At 33.1% G+C, this 19,529-nt stretch overlaps 2 protein-coding genes and 1 long non-coding RNA gene across 5 annotated transcripts; 1 reads left to right on the forward strand and 2 right to left on the reverse strand.

Annotated features, from left to right (window-relative positions):
• Positions 1–654: 654 nt before the first annotated feature.
• Positions 655–4,223, reverse strand: LOC128180386 (uncharacterized). Of its 3 annotated transcripts, none has more exons than XM_052848474.1 (3): positions 4,106–4,223; positions 3,820–3,991; positions 655–3,437 (listed from the first exon to the last, which is right to left on the reverse strand). In XM_052848474.1, exon 3 carries the CDS (start codon positions 3,394–3,396, stop codon positions 1,729–1,731), a length of 1,668 nt encoding a protein of 555 aa, XP_052704434.1. In that variant the 5' UTR covers positions 3,397–3,437; positions 3,820–3,991; positions 4,106–4,223; the 3' UTR covers positions 655–1,728. The 3 variants fall into 3 exon arrangements, with proteins under 3 accessions (XP_052704434.1, XP_052704432.1, XP_052704433.1); XM_052848472.1 differs by having other exon boundaries at positions 3,793–3,991; XM_052848473.1 differs by having other exon boundaries at positions 3,793–3,991; positions 4,102–4,209.
• Positions 4,224–9,501: 5,278 nt separating this feature from the next.
• Positions 9,502–11,906, forward strand: LOC128180395 (uncharacterized). The gene is made up of 3 exons (XR_008243217.1): positions 9,502–9,801; positions 10,390–10,455; positions 11,713–11,906. It is a non-coding gene; the product is annotated as an uncharacterized LOC128180395 (long non-coding RNA).
• Positions 11,907–13,986: 2,080 nt separating this feature from the next.
• On the reverse strand, positions 13,987–17,858 carry LOC128180393 (uncharacterized). The gene is made up of 3 exons (XM_052848481.1): positions 17,838–17,858; positions 15,970–16,099; positions 13,987–14,697 (listed from the first exon to the last, which is right to left on the reverse strand). The coding sequence occupies exons 1-3, from the start codon at positions 17,841–17,843 to the stop codon at positions 14,480–14,482; spliced, it is 354 nt and encodes a 117-aa protein (XP_052704441.1). The 5' UTR covers positions 17,844–17,858; the 3' UTR covers positions 13,987–14,479.
• Between the last annotated feature and the right edge of the window lie 1,671 nt (positions 17,859–19,529).

Below are 19,529 nucleotides of genomic sequence, written 5' to 3' on the forward strand. Positions count from 1 at the left end.
CCTGGCGAGAATTAGTTAAACACCAGTACTAGTATTACATCACAAATCTGAACACAGTTACGATTACATTTTGATGACAAAGGCGATGTTACAAGATGATTCACTGCGTGTATCAGTGACTAGAGAAACACCATGTATCGTCACCCTTGCCTAGCGAAAATATCACAATACAGTTTTCATGGTTATAGTATGAATATGTAACAAATTTATATACCTGGTAAGCAACAACTTTTTAACCCCCACCCCCCCCCCCCCTCACTGGCAGCTGATTTCTTTTTTATTTGCAGTGCTTAATTGACCTTTAATAGCATTCTGAACTGTGTCCAAAATTGATTTAACTGGTGTTCTATAACTCCAAAGGTTTCAAATGCGCCAAAGTATAGATGCAATCAAGCGTAACTGTTTACATATTCTTGCCACTGGCCTACGTCGGTAAAAAACTTGTTGTGTACCTGGTGTATGTCTTTATTTAAAGGGTATATATATCAACTTAACCAGACATTTATTAAATGGCTTTTTGATATAAGTTCAGAGGCCTGTGCATTAAGGAGAGAGACTAGAGAGTCATCCACTTATTAGATACCATTAATGACATTTTTAACTCGTGTATTGAATACCATATTTAATAGTCAATATGTTGATTTGAAAATATAATTTCTTTGGTTTAAATTTTTATTAACGAAAGCTCACAAAAATACATTTAAAACATCATCATGTAAATATACTCACTATTTAATATCATTTTTCAGAAACATCTGATTAGTTCAGCAAAAAAACCCCCAGAAAAAACAACAAGGACCTAAATATATTAGATGTGGATTTTCTGAAGTTTGAATAGTTATCTGAGAAAACAAGGCTGTTAGAATATCACACACGACTATTCTAATTCTTAAGATTTAAAGGTAAGTAATGATAATTAGCTAAGACAGTTGGAATTCTACTTGGGTTAATATACTTGTACCACTCCTCTTTATAAGGAATGGGCCTCAGTCCCTTTGTGGCCTCGCTCCATTGCTGGTGAAGAATTGAGTGCTACATGTCCATTAACCTTTGTCATTAATACATGTAACAGAATTTTTGAATAACCACATGTAACATATAAATATATAGACCATTACATTTTTCATGTTAAAAAAACCCCACAGATTGTTGACATGTTATAGATAAACTGTCATCTTGTATACATCTAATAATAAACAGAGTTTGTTTACATGCAGTATGAATACTGAGTCATTTAATACACATGGTAACAATGACATAAACACTGTCTATTTGTCTACATATACTATACAAGAATATTGACAGTCTACATGTAATGTGACAGGACAATTTGTTTATATATAAAATAACATATCATATAAACGCTCATAGTTTGCCAACATACAATAATTAAATACATGGAAACCTACATGTAATATAAATACAGTCAAACAATGTGTTTACATCCAACAGACACAGTCAGGTTGTTAACACGTGATACATGTTTTATATGAGATATGAAGCTAATGATCATTGCAGAACATTGACATGGCCCTCTTGTTACATGTATATCTGTAATTTATCTGCAATACTGACCGTATGCACATTATAAACACACAGTAATCCTATCTATTATACACCGTATATATTCAGATGTAAACAGTTTCTTTACGTGTATGTTTTTACACACACAGTATGTAATGAATACTTGGTTCATTTGTTTACATCTAATTCATGCAGTTAATTGATTTACATGTAATATTGGATTTTCTTCACTCTACCTGTGCCCCTCTCAGCCACAAAGAGGTTGTCTCTGGTGTCCACACATAAACCCAATGGAGCCTGTAAATGACAGTTGTCAATGTAGCGGAGGAACTGTCTGTCCTGATCCAGGATGTGGATACGGTGGTTGTCACGGTCGGCTGTCAGGATCCGACCCTGGCTGTCTGTTGTGATGCCGTGTGGATAGAATGATCTCTTGGTAGTAGAGGGAGGACGGTAGGTAAACCGGAGTTTCCCGGCCTGATTGACCACCACTACTGCACGGGTTCTAGGGTCTGACACACAGATATCTAGGTTCCTGTTCTCACTGATGTATTTATAACTACCAGATGAATAGAGAGGTTGTCCTTTGTCATCGTACTGAATACTTTGTTTCTCTGTGGAGCCAGAGTAACGCACAACTTTTGTTTGTTTATTATCATCACTGTTCATGACAACCAGGAGGTCACCAGAGGAGGTACTACAGACACCGCGAGGTTTCCACCCCTGTAGTCTGATCACTGTCTGTATCTGTGTATTCTTCATTATGTTCACAGTTCTATCATTGTAATCAGTATAAACTAGATCCCCACTCCTTGTCACTGCTATGTCCTGTGGACAGCTCCTTGACTTGGTTTTGATGGACTCCACTAGTTCTCCCTGCAGGTTGAAGAGTTTCATCATGTTGTTACTACCACGCGTCCATACTTCTGTATCATTCACACAGGTCACACCGTATATATATAGATATTCATACCCTGTGTCTATAGCTGTGATGACTCGGGGTACATCCATCAATGACCGGTCGGGGGGAGAGGACTCGGCTCCCTGGGGCAGCATGCTGTAGTCTTGTTTCTCTGCTGTAAAAGATAATGCTGACAGAGAACCAAACTGTTCAATCAGCTGATCTATGTGGATTTTCTGTGGCCTAAAGTTTGGTAAGGATACTTTTATTTTAGGAGGCAGTCTTCTGAACTCAGCGTTCCTTGATTTGTACTCGGAGACAAGGCAGACATCTTTGGAGTTCAGTAACTTCTTCAGTTCAGCAATAGTCTGTGTGATTTCAGAAATGGTGTGTGTGATTTCATTTTCCTGTTTATTTACGATTGGCAGGTGTTTGGATTCCATTTCCTTCACGTTAGATTTCAGGTTTGTGATAATGGTGTCTATTTCTCTGTGCCAGACTTCTCCTTGTTTGTCAATTGCTGTTGTCAATTTCCGGGAGTTTTTACTCAGATCAACTTTCTGCACTGGGATGTTGGATGCAATTTCTTTAAATTTAGGATAAAGGGATTTTTCTAATTCTTGCAAATCTTTAAGCAACTTTTCTGATTTGCTTTCAAAAGTTTTTAAAATATCAACTGGTTTATGTCCTAAATGTTCCCCAGAAATACACAGTGCACAGATAGGAATGTCACATTGTTCACAGTGGAGTTCACATTGTTTGGTGGGGTGTTTCCTACACTTGGGATAGTTCAGAGTGGTTAAGTATTGTTTTAGTGACACCACTTTATGGACTTTAGAGGAATCAGAGAAATGTGTCTCTACACAGTCTTTGCACAGGTGTATATGACAAACTTCACAGTACATGGGGGCCACAGAGTACTGACACAGGGTGCAGCGTACAACATCCTGGGCACTGGTCCTGGGGTCCATCGTCGGCGGACTTTTTCTTTAAAATTTAGGAGGGCATTTATCTGAACAGAAAAGAATAATATGAAACATGTAAATACATATTATATGGAACATGTAATTACACATAATATGGGACATGTAACCATGCATGTTGAAATTACACAGACAGATTTACAAGTATATTAAAAATGCATTGAAACAATTTTAGGCAGTACATAAATGTCATGTATTTTGAATATTTAATTATATTATACATGTACATTAAATGTACTAATATTTAACATGTTATTTTATTTGAAGGTCATAGTGGATCATAAAGGTTTTTGTTAACTGTTTTTTTTATCTTTTAATGTTTACATTCAGCAAAAAGACTATGCAAATTTCAAATTAATTTTAAGTCAGTTGAAGAACTTATACTCAATTTAAATTAACTGGTAAACTAACAAACGTCACAATCCAACATGGCGGGATCTGGATGTTTTATCTAAGTTCGGTCCCATAGCTACCAGTTAAAGTTGCAACATTTTCTGCATGTCCACAATCTACATGTAGACAACATATTGTTGTCCTTTGTCAGCACAATATACCAGCAATTTGTTCTCAGCTGTATTGAACTCTGGAATTAAGGTTGTAGAAAATAAGTGTCATAGGAATCATCATGTCAGATGGTCTTTGTCCATTAATCAGTATCATCTTTTCATAATGTATTACAGTAAAAAATATTACCTACTTGTACAAAGGCTGCCAGAATTTATTATTTTAGAACAACTTCCACCATGAAAAACTTCAAAAATCCAACATGGCGGGTCGCAGGTGTTTATTGTTCCTGGTCCACCTACTTGTACAGGATCACGTGATTCAGATTTAAATGTCAGGTACACCCCTGTAATATGACAAGGACAGATAAATCAGATATCTGAGTACTCTAGAATCTAGGTCACATGCACATTGTTAGGAGGTTTAAAAAGAAATAGCATTCTTTATTTGATGAAAATGTATGTAGATACATATACAATATTAAATCTTTTAGCTTAGCTATAGTTTTTTATTAAAATGAATTCATTGACAAGAAAAAGTTGTTGTGTGTGTGTGAGGGATGGGGGGGGGGGTTAAATTGGAATTACCTTGTCTGATATCTAATAATCAGCTTACAGTACCTTAGAAACACCAATTTATGCTGAGGCTACATGGGTATATCCCTCTAACTATTTTTAGAATCGGTAGGACAACAAAGAAGTGCCTTTAAGCAAAATAGTCCCTATATAATATACTTGCAGAGTGTATATACATTTATTGGGACATTTTAGATCAGAATGCTTGACACATGTCAGAAAAGAGGATTTGCAATTTTTAAAACAAGTGTCAAAATTGAATTATCATTTGAAGAAAAGAATTGAAATTGTTTGATGTACACCCTTTCCAAAACTGAGAAATTCCCTACTTTTACTTTCATTTTCAGAGTTTTTCAATACAGACGCATTTTGCCGGAAAACGAATCTGACTTCAAACCACGAAATTTTAACAGGAAAGAGACAATTTGATGAGCTTTCATTCAAGAGGTCCCTCGTTGCTGAACGAAAATTAGGGCCGGAGCTATGAACCATAACGTTAACATTACCGCCTATGGAATATGCATTAGTGGACTATACCCATATTGAGCTCCATGCTGGTAAGGCATATTTCTTGTTTATTTGCAATTATTATGATAAACGTGCATTTTTCTTTTGTATATCTTCTCATTTATGTGAATAAACTAAATTTCCAACAAGTTCAACAAGTTTAATCAGTTGAATAGCATATTTTCCAAGAAAATATCCATCACAACACCCCCCCCCCCCCCCCCCCCCCCCCCCCCCCCCCGGGATTTTCAAAAAACCAATTTAAATTAAAGAAATTGTGATTTTAACTTGAATGTAATTTATTTTGAGTTTTTACATTAAAAAAATGAAAATGTAGGTGTGTTTCTAATTATATATGAGTTTAGAAGACATTTTTATAAATTTTGAGACCAAATATCTTTTCGGGTTTTTAGTGCGATCATTTCAAGCGAGCAAAAGTGAAAGTAGAAAAGCAGAAAGTTTCCGGTGAGGAAAAATACTTCATTCTAGCAGTGTCCAGCTATCTAAGATTAGTTTGCATTGTAAGGGAATTGTATTAGTGTCCGGTAGGTTCCAATTCTATATTTATGATGATAGATTTGCATTAAATTGGAGTAAATTAATTTGTCATGCATGTGACATGACTATGTACCGAAGATGTAGGTATGCACTCTTTAACATGTAGAAGCCTACCATGTTGGTTAGTACTTAATCCACAAAATCTATCTTTGTTTATCATAATCAAAATTGAATGAAATTATCAGTAATCATTTTAAGTAGATATTTACTAGTGTTTATTTATTCATACTATTGAAAAAATAGATCAATATGTTGGGGTGGGGGTTGATATTGAATGTTATTGGGGGGGGGGGGGTGTTGGTCTTTAGGCTGTATAGATGTGTTGTGCATGAAGATGTAGTTATTGTTGCCTATCTGTTCTCTCTTTCTGTATCTTTCCCCCTCTCTCTAATTCTCTCTGTCTCTCTCTGTCTGTCTCTCTGTCTGTCTGTCTGTCTCTCTGTCTCTCTCTCTCTCAAAACATATGGCTGCTTTTGATATGGAATTACAAATGTTGGGAATAGTGTTGGATAATGTAGAATTTAATTCAAAACATTTCATTTTAGATAACATGTAAATTGAAATGGAAGTCTTCTTCAAAGAATAAAACACAACAATGAGCCACACTTGATGTAAGTAAAATTTATTTTTGTAACTTCACTCGTCCAAGTTTAAAAGAAGGAACCTATAAAAACTATATACCATGCATGGCCAGTATTTTACATGCAGATAATTTAGAATATTATAGATACTGGGAAACTTTACATTGATTATACATATTTCACAGACTTTGTGGGTATTTCTTGTTCTTCTGGATTTTGAACTTTAGTTAAATGTAGACTCTCTTCCACAGGATATGTCTTTTGATAATTTTTGTTAAATTTGTTACCATGGTAACAATATACAACAGTAAAAGAAAACATCCTTATTAGCAAGTTTCTTTTCCCTATGACATATATTTAATGAGTTAAGTCATGGTGCATTTGTTCCGAAATTAGGCTTAAATAAAAGTTCAGCAAATATTACACTTATATGAGTAAAAACAACTCATCACTATGACGTCATTATGACGTCATAGGTGAGGTAATCTCAAGCTAGCATCAAAATGGAGCAAAAACTGAATTGAGGTGTTCACATTATAGAGTCATATAACTTTATTATTTATAAACCAATACCTACATGTAATACCTTGATGGATAGGGAAATTCCTATACTTTTCTATTTTACCTTTTTCGTGGTGTTTGAAAACAATTCTTTTTTGTAACTAAAGAAAAACTCATGCTTTTTACGACAACAATTTTATAAAATCAGACATAATTGAGCTTTTCCATAGGAATAAAATTTGGTAAAATATTGAATGTTTATGTTTTACATGTATTTTAATCCTTGAGATTAAAGTTTCCTCAATTTATGCAATTTGAAGAGCATCGAGTGCCAATGAGCTATATGTTGTTTAGGTAAATTATGACTGGACTGTTTCTTCAAATTTCATGCATGTGTATCAATGCTGCAAAATCCATAGTTATGTATTGAATTTTTCCAAATTTGGAATCATGGTTCTTTATAGTGTCTAGAGTGAATATATAAGCTAAGAATTGTAAATAACCACAATGACTGTTTTATATTGAGCTCCATGCTGGTAAGGCATATTTCTTGTTTATTTGCAATTATTATGATAAACGTGCATTTTTCTTTTGTATATCTTCTCATTTATGTGAATAAACTAAATTTCCAACAAGTTCAACAAGTTTAATCAGTTGAATAGCATATTTTCCAAGAAAATATCCATCACAACACACACCCCCCCCCTCCCCGGGATTTTCAAAAAACCAATTTAAATTAAAGAAATTGTGATTTTAACTTGAATGTAATTTATTTTGAGTTTTTACATTAAAAAAATGAAAATGTAGGTGTGTTTCTAATTATATATGAGTTTAGAAGACATTTTTATAAATTTTGAGACCAAATATCTTTTCGGGTTTTTAGTGCGATCATTTCAAGCGAGCAAAAGTGAAAGTAGAAAAGCAGAAAGTTTCCGGTGAGGAAAAATACTTCATTCTAGCAGTGTCCAGCTATCTAAGATTAGTTTGCATTGTAAGGGAATTGTATTAGTGTCCGGTAGGTTCCAATTCTATATTTATGATGATAGATTTGCATTAAATTGGAGTAAATTAATTTGTCATGCATGTGACATGACTATGTACCGAAGATGTAGGTATGCACTCTTTAACATGTAGAAGCCTACCATGTTGGTTAGTACTTAATCCACAAAATCTATCTTTGTTTATCATAATCAAAATTGAATGAAATTATCAGTAATCATTTTAAGTAGATATTTACTAGTGTTTATTTATTCATACTATTGAAAAAATAGATCAATATGTTGGGGTGGGGGTTGATATTGAATGTTATTGGGGGGGGGGGTGTTGGTCTTTAGGCTGTATAGATGTGTTGTGCATGAAGATGTAGTTATTGTTGCCTATCTGTTCTCTCTTTCTGTATCTTTCCCCCTCTCTCTAATTCTCTCTGTCTCTCTCTGTCTGTCTCTCTGTCTGTCTGTCTCTCTCTCTCTCTCTCTCTCTCTCTCTCTCTCTCTCTCTCTCTCTCTCTCTCTCAAAACATATGGCTGCTTTTGATATGGAATTACAAATGTTGGGAATAGTGTTGGATAATGTAGAATTTAATTCAAAACATTTCATTTTAGATAACATGTAAATTGAAATGGAAGTCTTCTTCAGAGAATAAAACACAACAATGAGCCACACTTGATGTAAGTAAAATTTATTTTTGTAACTTCACTCGTCCAAGTTTAAAAGAAGGAACCTATAAAAACTATATACCATGCATGGCCAGTATTTTACATGCAGATAATTTAGAATATTATAGATACTGGGAAACTTTACATTGATTATACATATTTCACAGACTTTGTGGGTATTTCTTGTTCTTCTGGATTTTGAACTTTAGTTAAATGTAGACTCTCTTCCACAGGATATGTCTTTTGATAATTTTTGTTAAATTTGTTACCATGGTAACAATATACAACAGTAAAAGAAAACATCCTTATTAGCAAGTTTCTTTTCCCTATGACATATATTTAATGAGTTAAGTCATGGTGCATTTGTTCCGAAATTAGGCTTAAATAAAAGTTCAGCAAATATTACACTTATATGAGTAAAAACAACTCATCACTATGACGTCATTATGACGTCATAGGTGAGGTAATCTCAAGCTAGCATCAAAATGGAGCAAAAACTGAATTGAGGTGTTCACATTATAGAGTCATATAACTTTATTATTTATAAACCAATACCTACATGTAATACCTTGATGGATAGGGAAATTCCTATACTTTTCTATTTTACCTTTTTCGTGGTGTTTGAAAACAATTCTTTTTTGTAACTAAAGAAAAACTCATGCTTTTTACGACAACAATTTTATAAAATCAGACATAATTGAGCTTTTCCATAGGAATAAAATTTGGTAAAATATTGAATGTTTATGTTTTACATGTATTTTAATCCTTGAGATTAAAGTTTCCTCAATTTATGCAATTTGAAGAGCATCGAGTGCCAATGAGCTATATGTTGTTTAGGTAAATTATGACTGGACTGTTTCTTCAAATTTCATGCATGTGTATCAATGCTGCAAAATCCATAGTTATGTATTGAATTTTTCCAAATTTGGAATCATGGTTCTTTATAGTGTCTAGTGTGAATATATAAGCTAAGAATTGTAAATAACCACAATGACTGTTTTATATTGAGCTCCATGCTGGTAAGGCATATTTCTTGTTTATTTGCAATTATTATGATAAACGTGCATTTTTCTTTTGTATATCTTCTCATTTATGTGAATAAACTAAATTTCCAACAAGTTCAACAAGTTTAATCAGTTGAATAGCATATTTTCCAAGAAAATATCCATCACAACACACACCCCCCCCCCCCCCCCCCCCCCCCCCCCGGGATTTTCAAAAAACCAATTTAAATTAAAGAAATTGTGATTTTAACTTGAATGTAATTTATTTTGAGTTTTTACATTAAAAAAATGAAAATGTAGGTGTGTTTCTAATTATATATGAGTTTAGAAGACATTTTTATAAATTTTGAGACCAAATATCTTTTCGGGTTTTTAGTGCGATCATTTCAAGCGAGCAAAAGTGAAAGTAGAAAAGCAGAAAGTTTCCGGTGAGGAAAAATACTTCATTCTAGCAGTGTCCAGCTATCTAAGATTAGTTTGCATTGTAAGGGAATTGTATTAGTGTCCGGTAGGTTCCAATTCTATATTTATGATGATAGATTTGCATTAAATTGGAGTAAATTAATTTGTCATGCATGTGACATGACTATGTACCGAAGATGTAGGTATGCACTCTTTAACATGTAGAAGCCTACCATGTTGGTTAGTACTTAATCCACAAAATCTATCTTTGTTTATCATAATCAAAATTGAATGAAATTATCAGTAATCATTTTAAGTAGATATTTACTAGTGTTTATTTATTCATACTATTGAAAAAATAGATCAATATGTTGGGGTGGGGGTTGATATTGAATGTTATTGGGGGGGGGGGTGTTGGTCTTTAGGCTGTATAGATGTGTTGTGCATGAAGATGTAGTTATTGTTGCCTATCTGTTCTCTCTTTCTGTATCTTTCCCCCTCTCTCTAATTCTCTCTGTCTCTCTCTGTCTGTCTCTCTGTCTGTCTGTCTCTCTCTCTCTCTCTCTCTCTCTCTCTCTCTCTCTCTCTCTCTCTCTCTCTCTCTCAAAACATATGGCTGCTTTTGATATGGAATTACAAATGTTGGGAATAGTGTTGGATAATGTAGAATTTAATTCAAAACATTTCATTTTAGATAACATGTAAATTGAAATGGAAGTCTTCTTCAAAGAATAAAACACAACAATGAGCCACACTTGATGTAAGTAAAATTTATTTTTGTAACTTCACTCGTCCAAGTTTAAAAGAAGGAACCTATAAAAACTATATACCATGCATGGCCAGTATTTTACATGCAGATAATTTAGAATATTATAGATACTGGGAAACTTTACATTGATTATACATATTTCACAGACTTTGTGGGTATTTCTTGTTCTTCTGGATTTTGAACTTTAGTTAAATGTAGACTCTCTTCCACAGGATATGTCTTTTGATAATTTTTGTTAAATTTGTTACCATGGTAACAATATACAACAGTAAAAGAAAACATCCTTATTAGCAAGTTTCTTTTCCCTATGACATATATTTAATGAGTTAAGTCATGGTGCATTTGTTCCGAAATTAGGCTTAAATAAAAGTTCAGCAAATATTACACTTATATGAGTAAAAACAACTCATCACTATGACGTCATTATGACGTCATAGGTGAGGTAATCTCAAGCTAGCATCAAAAAGGAGCAAAAACTGAATTGAGGTGTTCACATTATAGAGTCATATAACTTTATTATTTATAAACCAATACCTACATGTAATACCTTGATGGATAGGGAAATTCCTATACTTTTCTATTTTACCTTTTTCGTGGTGTTTGAAAACAATTCTTTTTTGTAACTAAAGAAAAACTCATGCTTTTTACGACAACAATTTTATAAAATCAGACATAATTGAGCTTTTCCATAGGAATAAAATTTGGTAAAATATTGAATGTTTATGTTTTACATGTATTTTAATCCTTGAGATTAAAGTTTCCTCAATTTATGCAATTTGAAGAGCATCGAGTGCCAATGAGCTATATGTTGTTTAGGTAAATTATGACTGGACTGTTTCTTCAAATTTCATGCATGTGTATCAATGCTGCAAAATCCATAGTTATGTATTGAATTTTTCCAAATTTGGAATCATGGTTCTTTATAGTGTCTAGAGTGAATATATAAGCTAAGAATTGTAAATAACCACAATGACTGTTTTATATTGGGTATATCCCTCTAACTATTTTTAGAATCGGTAGGACAACAAAGAAGTGCCTTTAAGCAAAATAGTCCCTATACTTGCAGAGTGTATATACATTTATTGGGACATTTTAGATCAGAATGCTTGACACATGTCAGAAAAGAGGATTTGCAATTTTTAAAACAAGTGTCAAAATTGAATTATCATTTGAAGAAAAGAATTGAAATTGTTTGATGTACACCCTTTCCAAAACTGAGAAATTCCCTACTTTTACTTTCATTTTCAGAGTTTTTCAATACAGACGCATTTTGCCGGAAAACGAATCTGACTTCAAACCAAGAAATTTTAACAGGAAAGAGACAATTTGATGAGCTTTCATTCAAGAGGTCCCTCGTTGCTGAACGAAAATTAGGGCCGGAGCTATGAACCATAACGTTAACATTACCGCCTATGGAATATGCATTAGTGGACTATACCCACATGTGATAAAGCTGGTGTGGTGTAATGGTGCACACATTCTATTGTTAGAATGAAGAATGGGTTCAATTCCCATCATCAGCTAACAAATATAGAGAAATACCTGCATAGGCATGTGTACCCAAATGATTATTATGAGTTTGGAGGCTAAACTAGCATACCAAAATGTTTTGAAGAGTTATGGATATTAGATGTATACACTTGTTATGGGGGCAATGGCAATTAATAATTTTGCACCAAAGAAAGAAGTATTTTTCCAAAGAATAGAGAGAGCAATGATGGGCTAATCAAGTTTTATTTTTACTTTTTTGGTCTTGAAAGTTTTATAACTCATTAAATTAATATAGAAAACTGCTGTAGCGATATATTTGTAGCATATATATGCAAAACAAAAATGAATTGATGCATTTTTTAAAACAATTCTATGGCAACATTACTCAGGTTAATAAATTACCGGGTACAGTCAAGTAATTCTGTGAAACTTGTTATATTGAGGTGACTCTCTACACCTTGAAATGTTTTCTCAAATTTACTTTATTATAAGATAGATAGCATAAAGTATAAGTCTTGATGTAATGAGGTACCTTAATCCCAGACTGCAAATGAGAAAGGGTGGATTATAAAAATTTTCAAGCAATTATTTACATGTAAATTAACATGTTTCATTTGAAAAAACCACCAAAAAAAAATAGTATTACATTGCAATAGAATTGTACAGTTTGGGTTTTCAAACTTTTAAAAAATAATCACTATATGTAAAAAAAACCATGAATTCATTGATTGTATTAAAGATTCAAATGAAGTAGGCTTCTATGGGGTGTTTATTTTCAAATTTAAAAGTTGCAGTAAACAAAAAAGAAAGAGATTTTCAAAGATTTTTATCCCCCCCCCCCCCCTCCGAAAAACAAAGTTTGGAGGAGTGGGTGTTAATCGTTAATATGAATCACCTTGTCCGTTTGTCTGTCTGAGCAATCAAGTCCAGTCCATATCTTTCTTTAGAAGAACATTGGAAGTTCTCACTTCACACGATTGCAAAGATTGGTTATGACCTGGTGTGTCATGATTTTGACTCAAGGTTATTAGGGTAAGTTCAAGGTCACTTGAAGGAAAAATGCAAAATCTGTGTCCAGTGTATTATAAATCTGTCTTATGCAGAATCATTGAAAGTTCTCATTTTACTCAAAGATTGCTTATGACCTGAGGGTGTTTCATGATTTTGACCCAAGGTTAAGTTCAAGGTCATAAATTGCATAGAAATCTTACAAATTTTACCAGCATTGTAGTCCATTGAAGGAGGAATTTAAACATTTTCCCCAATATATTTGAATGTTGTACTTTCAATCCTTTCTTGGGGCCCCAATATTAACCTGGAGTCTGTGGTTTTAATCACACAAATTGTAATAATCGCAGTTCTTATGTGTTTCTAGATTCAACTTTGACCCCTCATGGGATCCCAGTTTTGGCCTGAGAGTCATTGTTTAGAGTATGTACAACCAATACTATCTGAAGATGCTTGCGTAATATTGAGTCATCTCTTAAATTGTAACATTGTATTTCTAGAGAAGATTTATAAACATTATCCATTTCAAAGTTGAACTTTGAACCCCTCTTTAGAATCTCCATTATCTGAGGATACTTGACAATGTGTAGTAATTCTACAATTAGCATGTTTGTTCTTCAGAAGTTTTAAATCATTTTTATATATATTTTTATATTAAAGTTCAAAATGTTGAGACCCTTTTGGAGCCCCAGTATTGACCTGTTTTAGTGTTGGTGTATTAATACATGTATTGGTGTTTCTTGTAGTAGGGTTCCAGAGAAAATGATTTTTAAGACACACACTTTATTTCAAATTATATGCCTGTTGCAATACCAAGTTTACACCTTAGAATCAATTTGGCAGTACAGAGTTATTTCCCTTTTCATGAAATGGAAAATGAAAAAAATCATATGTACAAAATTGTTTTATTTGAAGAAAAAATATAATTATCACAACACTTCAGAAAAAAATTGCAGCATTTAGAAATAAATATCCAAAAACGTGAAAATACAACAATGCATATAAATATATGTTTACAAGTTTACAAAAATCTCTATGATGATTATGCAAATGTTTTGAACAGATCTATGTTTTAACAAATACAACTACACAAAATACATGGATATGCGTGGAAAGTATATATACAAAAGTTGCATTTAGAAATACCCCACTGGGGCATTTTGCATAGTGCATTTGAATATAAACCTACAATATGTATATATTTGAGTCAAGTTACTTAGATCGTCATGCTAAATTGAGAAATTGTCCTCCATCTATCAAATCCTACTTCAAATCAATTCATTAAAAGTATGCACCTGGTATCTTGTTCAACTGATATGCATATCATTATCTATAAATATTAATTTCTTGATAAGATTGAAGAATCTAATAAACATTAGAGGCCACTTTAACATATGCAGAAAATGTTACGTTTTAAAGGAAAAGAGTCAGGTTAAAATCTTAATAATTGTTTTTTAGTCTTTGATACATTCTTGTTTTAAATGATTGTCGTTAACTTCTTGGAAATGGGCACAATTTATTCTGTCTCCAGACCTAAATATTGTTGCAAATGTCTATTGCTGTTTGGCGATGAACCAGATTTCATTGTGTCTGTTGAGGAATCGGAATGGACTGTCATAACCAGCAGTGTAGGAGAACTCAGTGTGGTATTTACTGGTGTCCCCGATCGCCTGACCGAGCTTAATGGCCTCTTTAATCCACTCCTTAATGTCTGTAACATATCCACCAAATGACCTAAAAATATTTGCAGGCATATGAAGAATTTCAAGATGTAAATTCTTAAGGTAGATAAGTTTGCAGTTTTATCTTTCAATAAAAAAATCATACCAACAATATTTAAGAGCGTGTGCATGTTTGTGTGTGTGTGTGTGTGTGTGAGAGAGAGAGAGAGTCCAATCACTGATGGGCCAGTGATAGCTCACAGCATCTAGTAAACTTTTGAGTATATTTTGCTTGAATTAGATTTGGGGAAAATGTTTTTTTATAAGAAAGTACATTTTTTACCAACAATATTTATGAGCGTGTGTGTGTGTGTGTGTGTGTGTGTGTGTGTGTGTGTGTGTGAGAGAGAGAGAGCTATCACTGATGGGCCAGTGATAGCTTACAGCATCTAATAATTTTTTGAGTATATTTTGCACGTAATTAGATTTGAGAAAAATGTTTTTATTTATAAGTAAGTACAATTTTTTTTTTTAGATTTGAAACAAACAAAATCTTAGGTGTTGAATCAAAAAAGTGTTATACAGTTGTTGCAGACCAAGCATTATTATACCTCAAATTTTTGAAAATGTCCGATTGATTCTGAATTATTTCAATGAAATTCTCTATGGTGCTTTACGAAGTACATGTACTTGTCCATTTTGAGATATTAGCAATCAAAGATTTAGACTTCTGCTCCTTAAAACTCTGAATGACGTAATGCTTGAGAAATCATTTAAATTAACATTCAGGACACCCTGCGATGAACATTTCATTGAGAAAATACTCAATTATAAAAGTTTGAAAATTAAAATTTTTCCCGAAACTTGGTGATCAATGAAGTCCAGACCCCTGACTAATAAAAATGGTCTATCCACTTTCAATAATTCATTATTTATTCTTATTTCTAGAGGAGTAAAAACTACAAAACACCTGATTCAAGATTCAGTCTTGGAGCTATGTTGTTATTTTAATTTTCATACTTTTAATTTCCATACATTAATTTTCATATCGATGCAGAGTTATTGCAAACCAGAAAAATTAGGTGTAAGTGAATCATGTGATGCACATGTCGAAAGAAAGCTGAGTTGTAACTAAATTAAAGATCTATCATAAGTTTTTCAATGCAAGTTTTTAATCTTTATAATATTATTTAGTAATTTAAAATTTCATATATTTTAGCTTTTAAATCTTAATATTTTTCTGTACGTATTTATTTACAAAGCTTCTCTTTTTAAGGAGATCAATTAAGTTTTAAATTTGGCCCAACTATCTTGTCCACATAAAACCTAGTTTAATTCTACTCACTGTCAGTGTTGGTTCCACTGATGTATCTGAACAGTCTCATGAAGTTGGTACTGGAGGCCTTACTGTAGTCCACTCCTGCTGTGTTAGTGGACATCCAGCTTGATGCACTGTACTGACGTAGCTCATATTCCTGACAGTCAAAACACAAGCTGTTATCATGGTTAAATACCTTGAGAGTCTTCAATATAGTATTCTGGGGTCAGTTTCTAAATGCACCTATTTTGAAAATCATTAACATCCAATGCAGTACATGTATATGACTGTAAAGGACTTTGTTAAATTTACCTAAAAAATTAATCATATTTAAATTTGGCAGCATTCAGATTATTATCTTATGTAATTTTCTATCATACATACACACCATATAAACAGGTCCCGCACAATCTCCTGATTTAGTTATATAGCTTCAAACAGCTATATAACTTAATAAAGCTGTTCAGAATAGCTTTATGTACATGTATATGCAGTTTTTCACAAAAATGTTAATCATCAGAAGTATACCAAAAATTGCAAGTTAATTACAAATTAATTTAAAAAAACACCCCTAATTAAATTTAGATATAACACTGTTACTTTTGAACACTTTTAAGCAAAAAAATATATTTTTGTTGTCTGGGTAACTGTCCACCACCTTGTGTGCACTGAGGTGTGGATGAGTATAATTTGTTTACATTGTGCTGAATAATTACCAATCAATTGTTTTGTTTACCATAACTGGCCTTTCTTTATATTTCATTCAAGAAGTAACTGTAATGTCATCAATCAGTTGCCCCAAAACTTTTAAAACTTTAAGGTGAAATAACACATCGTCATAAAAATGGCTGACCTCCGATCGAAACGATATTTTGTTTTATTAAAAGGATTTTATCGACGGCAACTCATAACTTACTTCGTAGCTGGTGGATATAGTGTCGGGCTTTCCGATTTTACCGATTGGGGCTTTTGTTGTTATTCATTTTTTATCCCCGGTTTGCAACATTTTCGCTTATTTGACAAATGTATAGTTTATTTATCATTATATCTTTCATAATCAAATAATTTACGGTTAATTTGAATGACTTTTTCAGGTGTCTTATTCCACCTTGCAGGTGTCATAACAGTATTTCACTGAAGGTTCACGTCAAAACATGGCTGAGGCAAAATAATTACCGAATTTTCCTTTGAATTCGGGGCGTTTCCACACGCGACAGGACCTGATTTTTTTATGAGATAAAAATCAATGTGTAAGAGGTCAAACTATCCCAGTTTTGTAATGATGCGAGGTCATTTGAATTTTTGATGCGTGTTGTTTCCGGAGGAGGTGAAAAGGCTCGGGCTTGATTTTCAAGCACATGTGTAACTTCGAGGTAAACAAAGTCTCACGCCTTGCTGGATGCACGTGTGTATTTTGCTAGAAAATTGTAAATGAAGCGTTGTATAAAGAGATATCAAAAGGATTTTCCCAGAAGTTCGTTTTGAATTTTTAAACTGTATGTAAAGTTTTGCAATTATGGTAGAATACAGAGTAAAATTTAATACTGTAGTGACACTTGCAGTGACTTTGCTCTGAAAGAGACACTAATTCATGAGTAATCTGTTCATGCATTGTTAATAGAGCAGCTCAAAGGTGAAATCTATTACTGAACTAAAGTGTAATTTTGTTAACATGCTGAAAAAATATACATTTAAGAGAAATGTATGACAAAATAGCTAAATCAAGCTATTCTAAATAGCTTTATTAAGCAATATAGCTTTTTCAAGCTACATAGCTAAATCAGGACATTGTGCTGGACATGTTTACGTCCCTGGATCATTTCCACCAAGCAGTAAATATTTTTTTTGCCCCTCCTTTACAAAGCATGAACCCTATATACTTCATTAATACTTACATTCATTGCATTTAATTGCTGGAAGTTAATATATCACAGTTCAAAATATCAATATTGAGATATAGACAATATAGTGTCCTATTCATTCATTTGTCGATGCAGGTTTCCTGAATTTATGACAAATCAGTGGTTACAGACATTTATTGTTCCTGGTACACCTACCGGTAGGAGGACTCTAAAATGTAGGTCCCAAGAGGTTTAGACCCTTAAAAGATAAGACGTTTATATTTTAGTTACTGGATAATACCCTGCGCAAGCGCGGGAATTAACTCTTTACACATTGTGTTCATATAATGCTTTATATGTTGAACCATATTGTTGTTCATGTTTGTATATACTTTGTCCGATTTCTTTAAAATTGAAATAAAAGAAACTGCATTGTTGGATATTAAGAAGAGCGAGCATGGATGAAAAATCTAAACTGAAAGGGATAATAAATACATGTACGTGGCGGTAATCCTGTTTCTTGCAGCTGACTGAAAAAAAAAATAAACTCGTTAGATGTATTTATTTCAAATCAGTGAATGGGTATTAAGTGTATTTCTCTATTTTGGGTTCTTTTGGTCAATTTTCAGTATAATTTGTTTTACTCTCCAAAATAAAAATTTCAGATAAAAAAAAATCTGGAAGAGGGGGGGGGGGTGGTCCCAATAAACTTATTGACGTAGAATACAATGATCTGTTAATTAAAGTTTACAAATAAATGTCGATTTACAATCAACCTGTAGTGGTATTAAAGATATGAAATTAAAACACGGTAGGTTTTGCATTATTAATGATTTGCATGCATTTTTCAAACCAAAGTTGTCAGATTCTAAGTATCTGGCCAATGGTTAATCGCCCCGGCTACTCTTTCCGCCATGATGTCAATTAGTCAACTCGGTTTGGGCAAGTCCAATCCAAGGTATCTGCCCGCTATGCATGATGAACGTGTCCTACACTTTCGTTGATTAGTCAATCCGCGTTCTTGGTTACCCAGTTCTGGAAAGTTCTCAAGCGAATGTGTATCACAACTAAAATCGCCTACTAAAGAAACGAATTGACTCATTTTATTTATTCAACATTTGTCCAATTTTGACTTATATGTTTTCTCCAAATAGGCTCACAGTTAATATATTCACTCTTTACGCAATCGTTCAATATAATTTCATTCCAAGTATTTATTTTGATGCAAACTATCCCTGACTTGGATACCTTTCGATTTACTGCGATTAAACCGGGTGTAAACCAGTCTAGCGAAATTCTTAAGCACTTGGATGTATAAAAACACCCTTTTCTTCGACGGAACAGCATTGGAGCTAAACGAATGTATATATATGTCGTAAGTAAAGTATACTTGAACGATTTATCGCGAAATTTCGTTTGAGGAACGCCCAGACTTCGCCAAACCCGATTTCACCCCAAAAAGAGTGTCCTACCCTTACTTTTTTATACATGCACATGCAATATATTTACAATAACTTCCAGGGCCCGTGGATCTGCCTAAGCGTGTCCACCACCATGATCTCATTTTTGCTTTTTCGGGCATGTTTATCAAAAAAGAAAGTAGAAATTTGATAATTTCACAATAATAACTAATCAGTAAAATTCAATTATACCTTACAGACTTCATGTAACATGTATTCAAATACCAAATGTGTAAGCAAGTATTCATGTAGTTTATTTGCCAAATGCCTTAATTTATAAGTATAG

The sequence above is a fragment of the Crassostrea angulata genome, chromosome 4 (assembly GCF_025612915.1).
Source record: "Crassostrea angulata isolate pt1a10 chromosome 4, ASM2561291v2, whole genome shotgun sequence".
Taxonomy (NCBI): Eukaryota; Metazoa; Mollusca; class Bivalvia; order Ostreida; family Ostreidae; genus Magallana; species Magallana angulata.

Excerpts from the sequence above, each read along its gene's own strand:
- LOC128180386 (XM_052848474.1), bottom strand. The coding sequence starts at position 3,396 with ATGGACCCCAGGACCAGTGCCCAGGATGTTGTACGCTGCACCCTGTGT.
- LOC128180393 (XM_052848481.1), bottom strand. Across the intron at positions 14,698-15,969 it reads CAGTGGAACCAACACTGACA|GTCATTTGGTGGATATGTTA; the intron begins GTGAGTAGAATT and ends AAATATTTTTAG.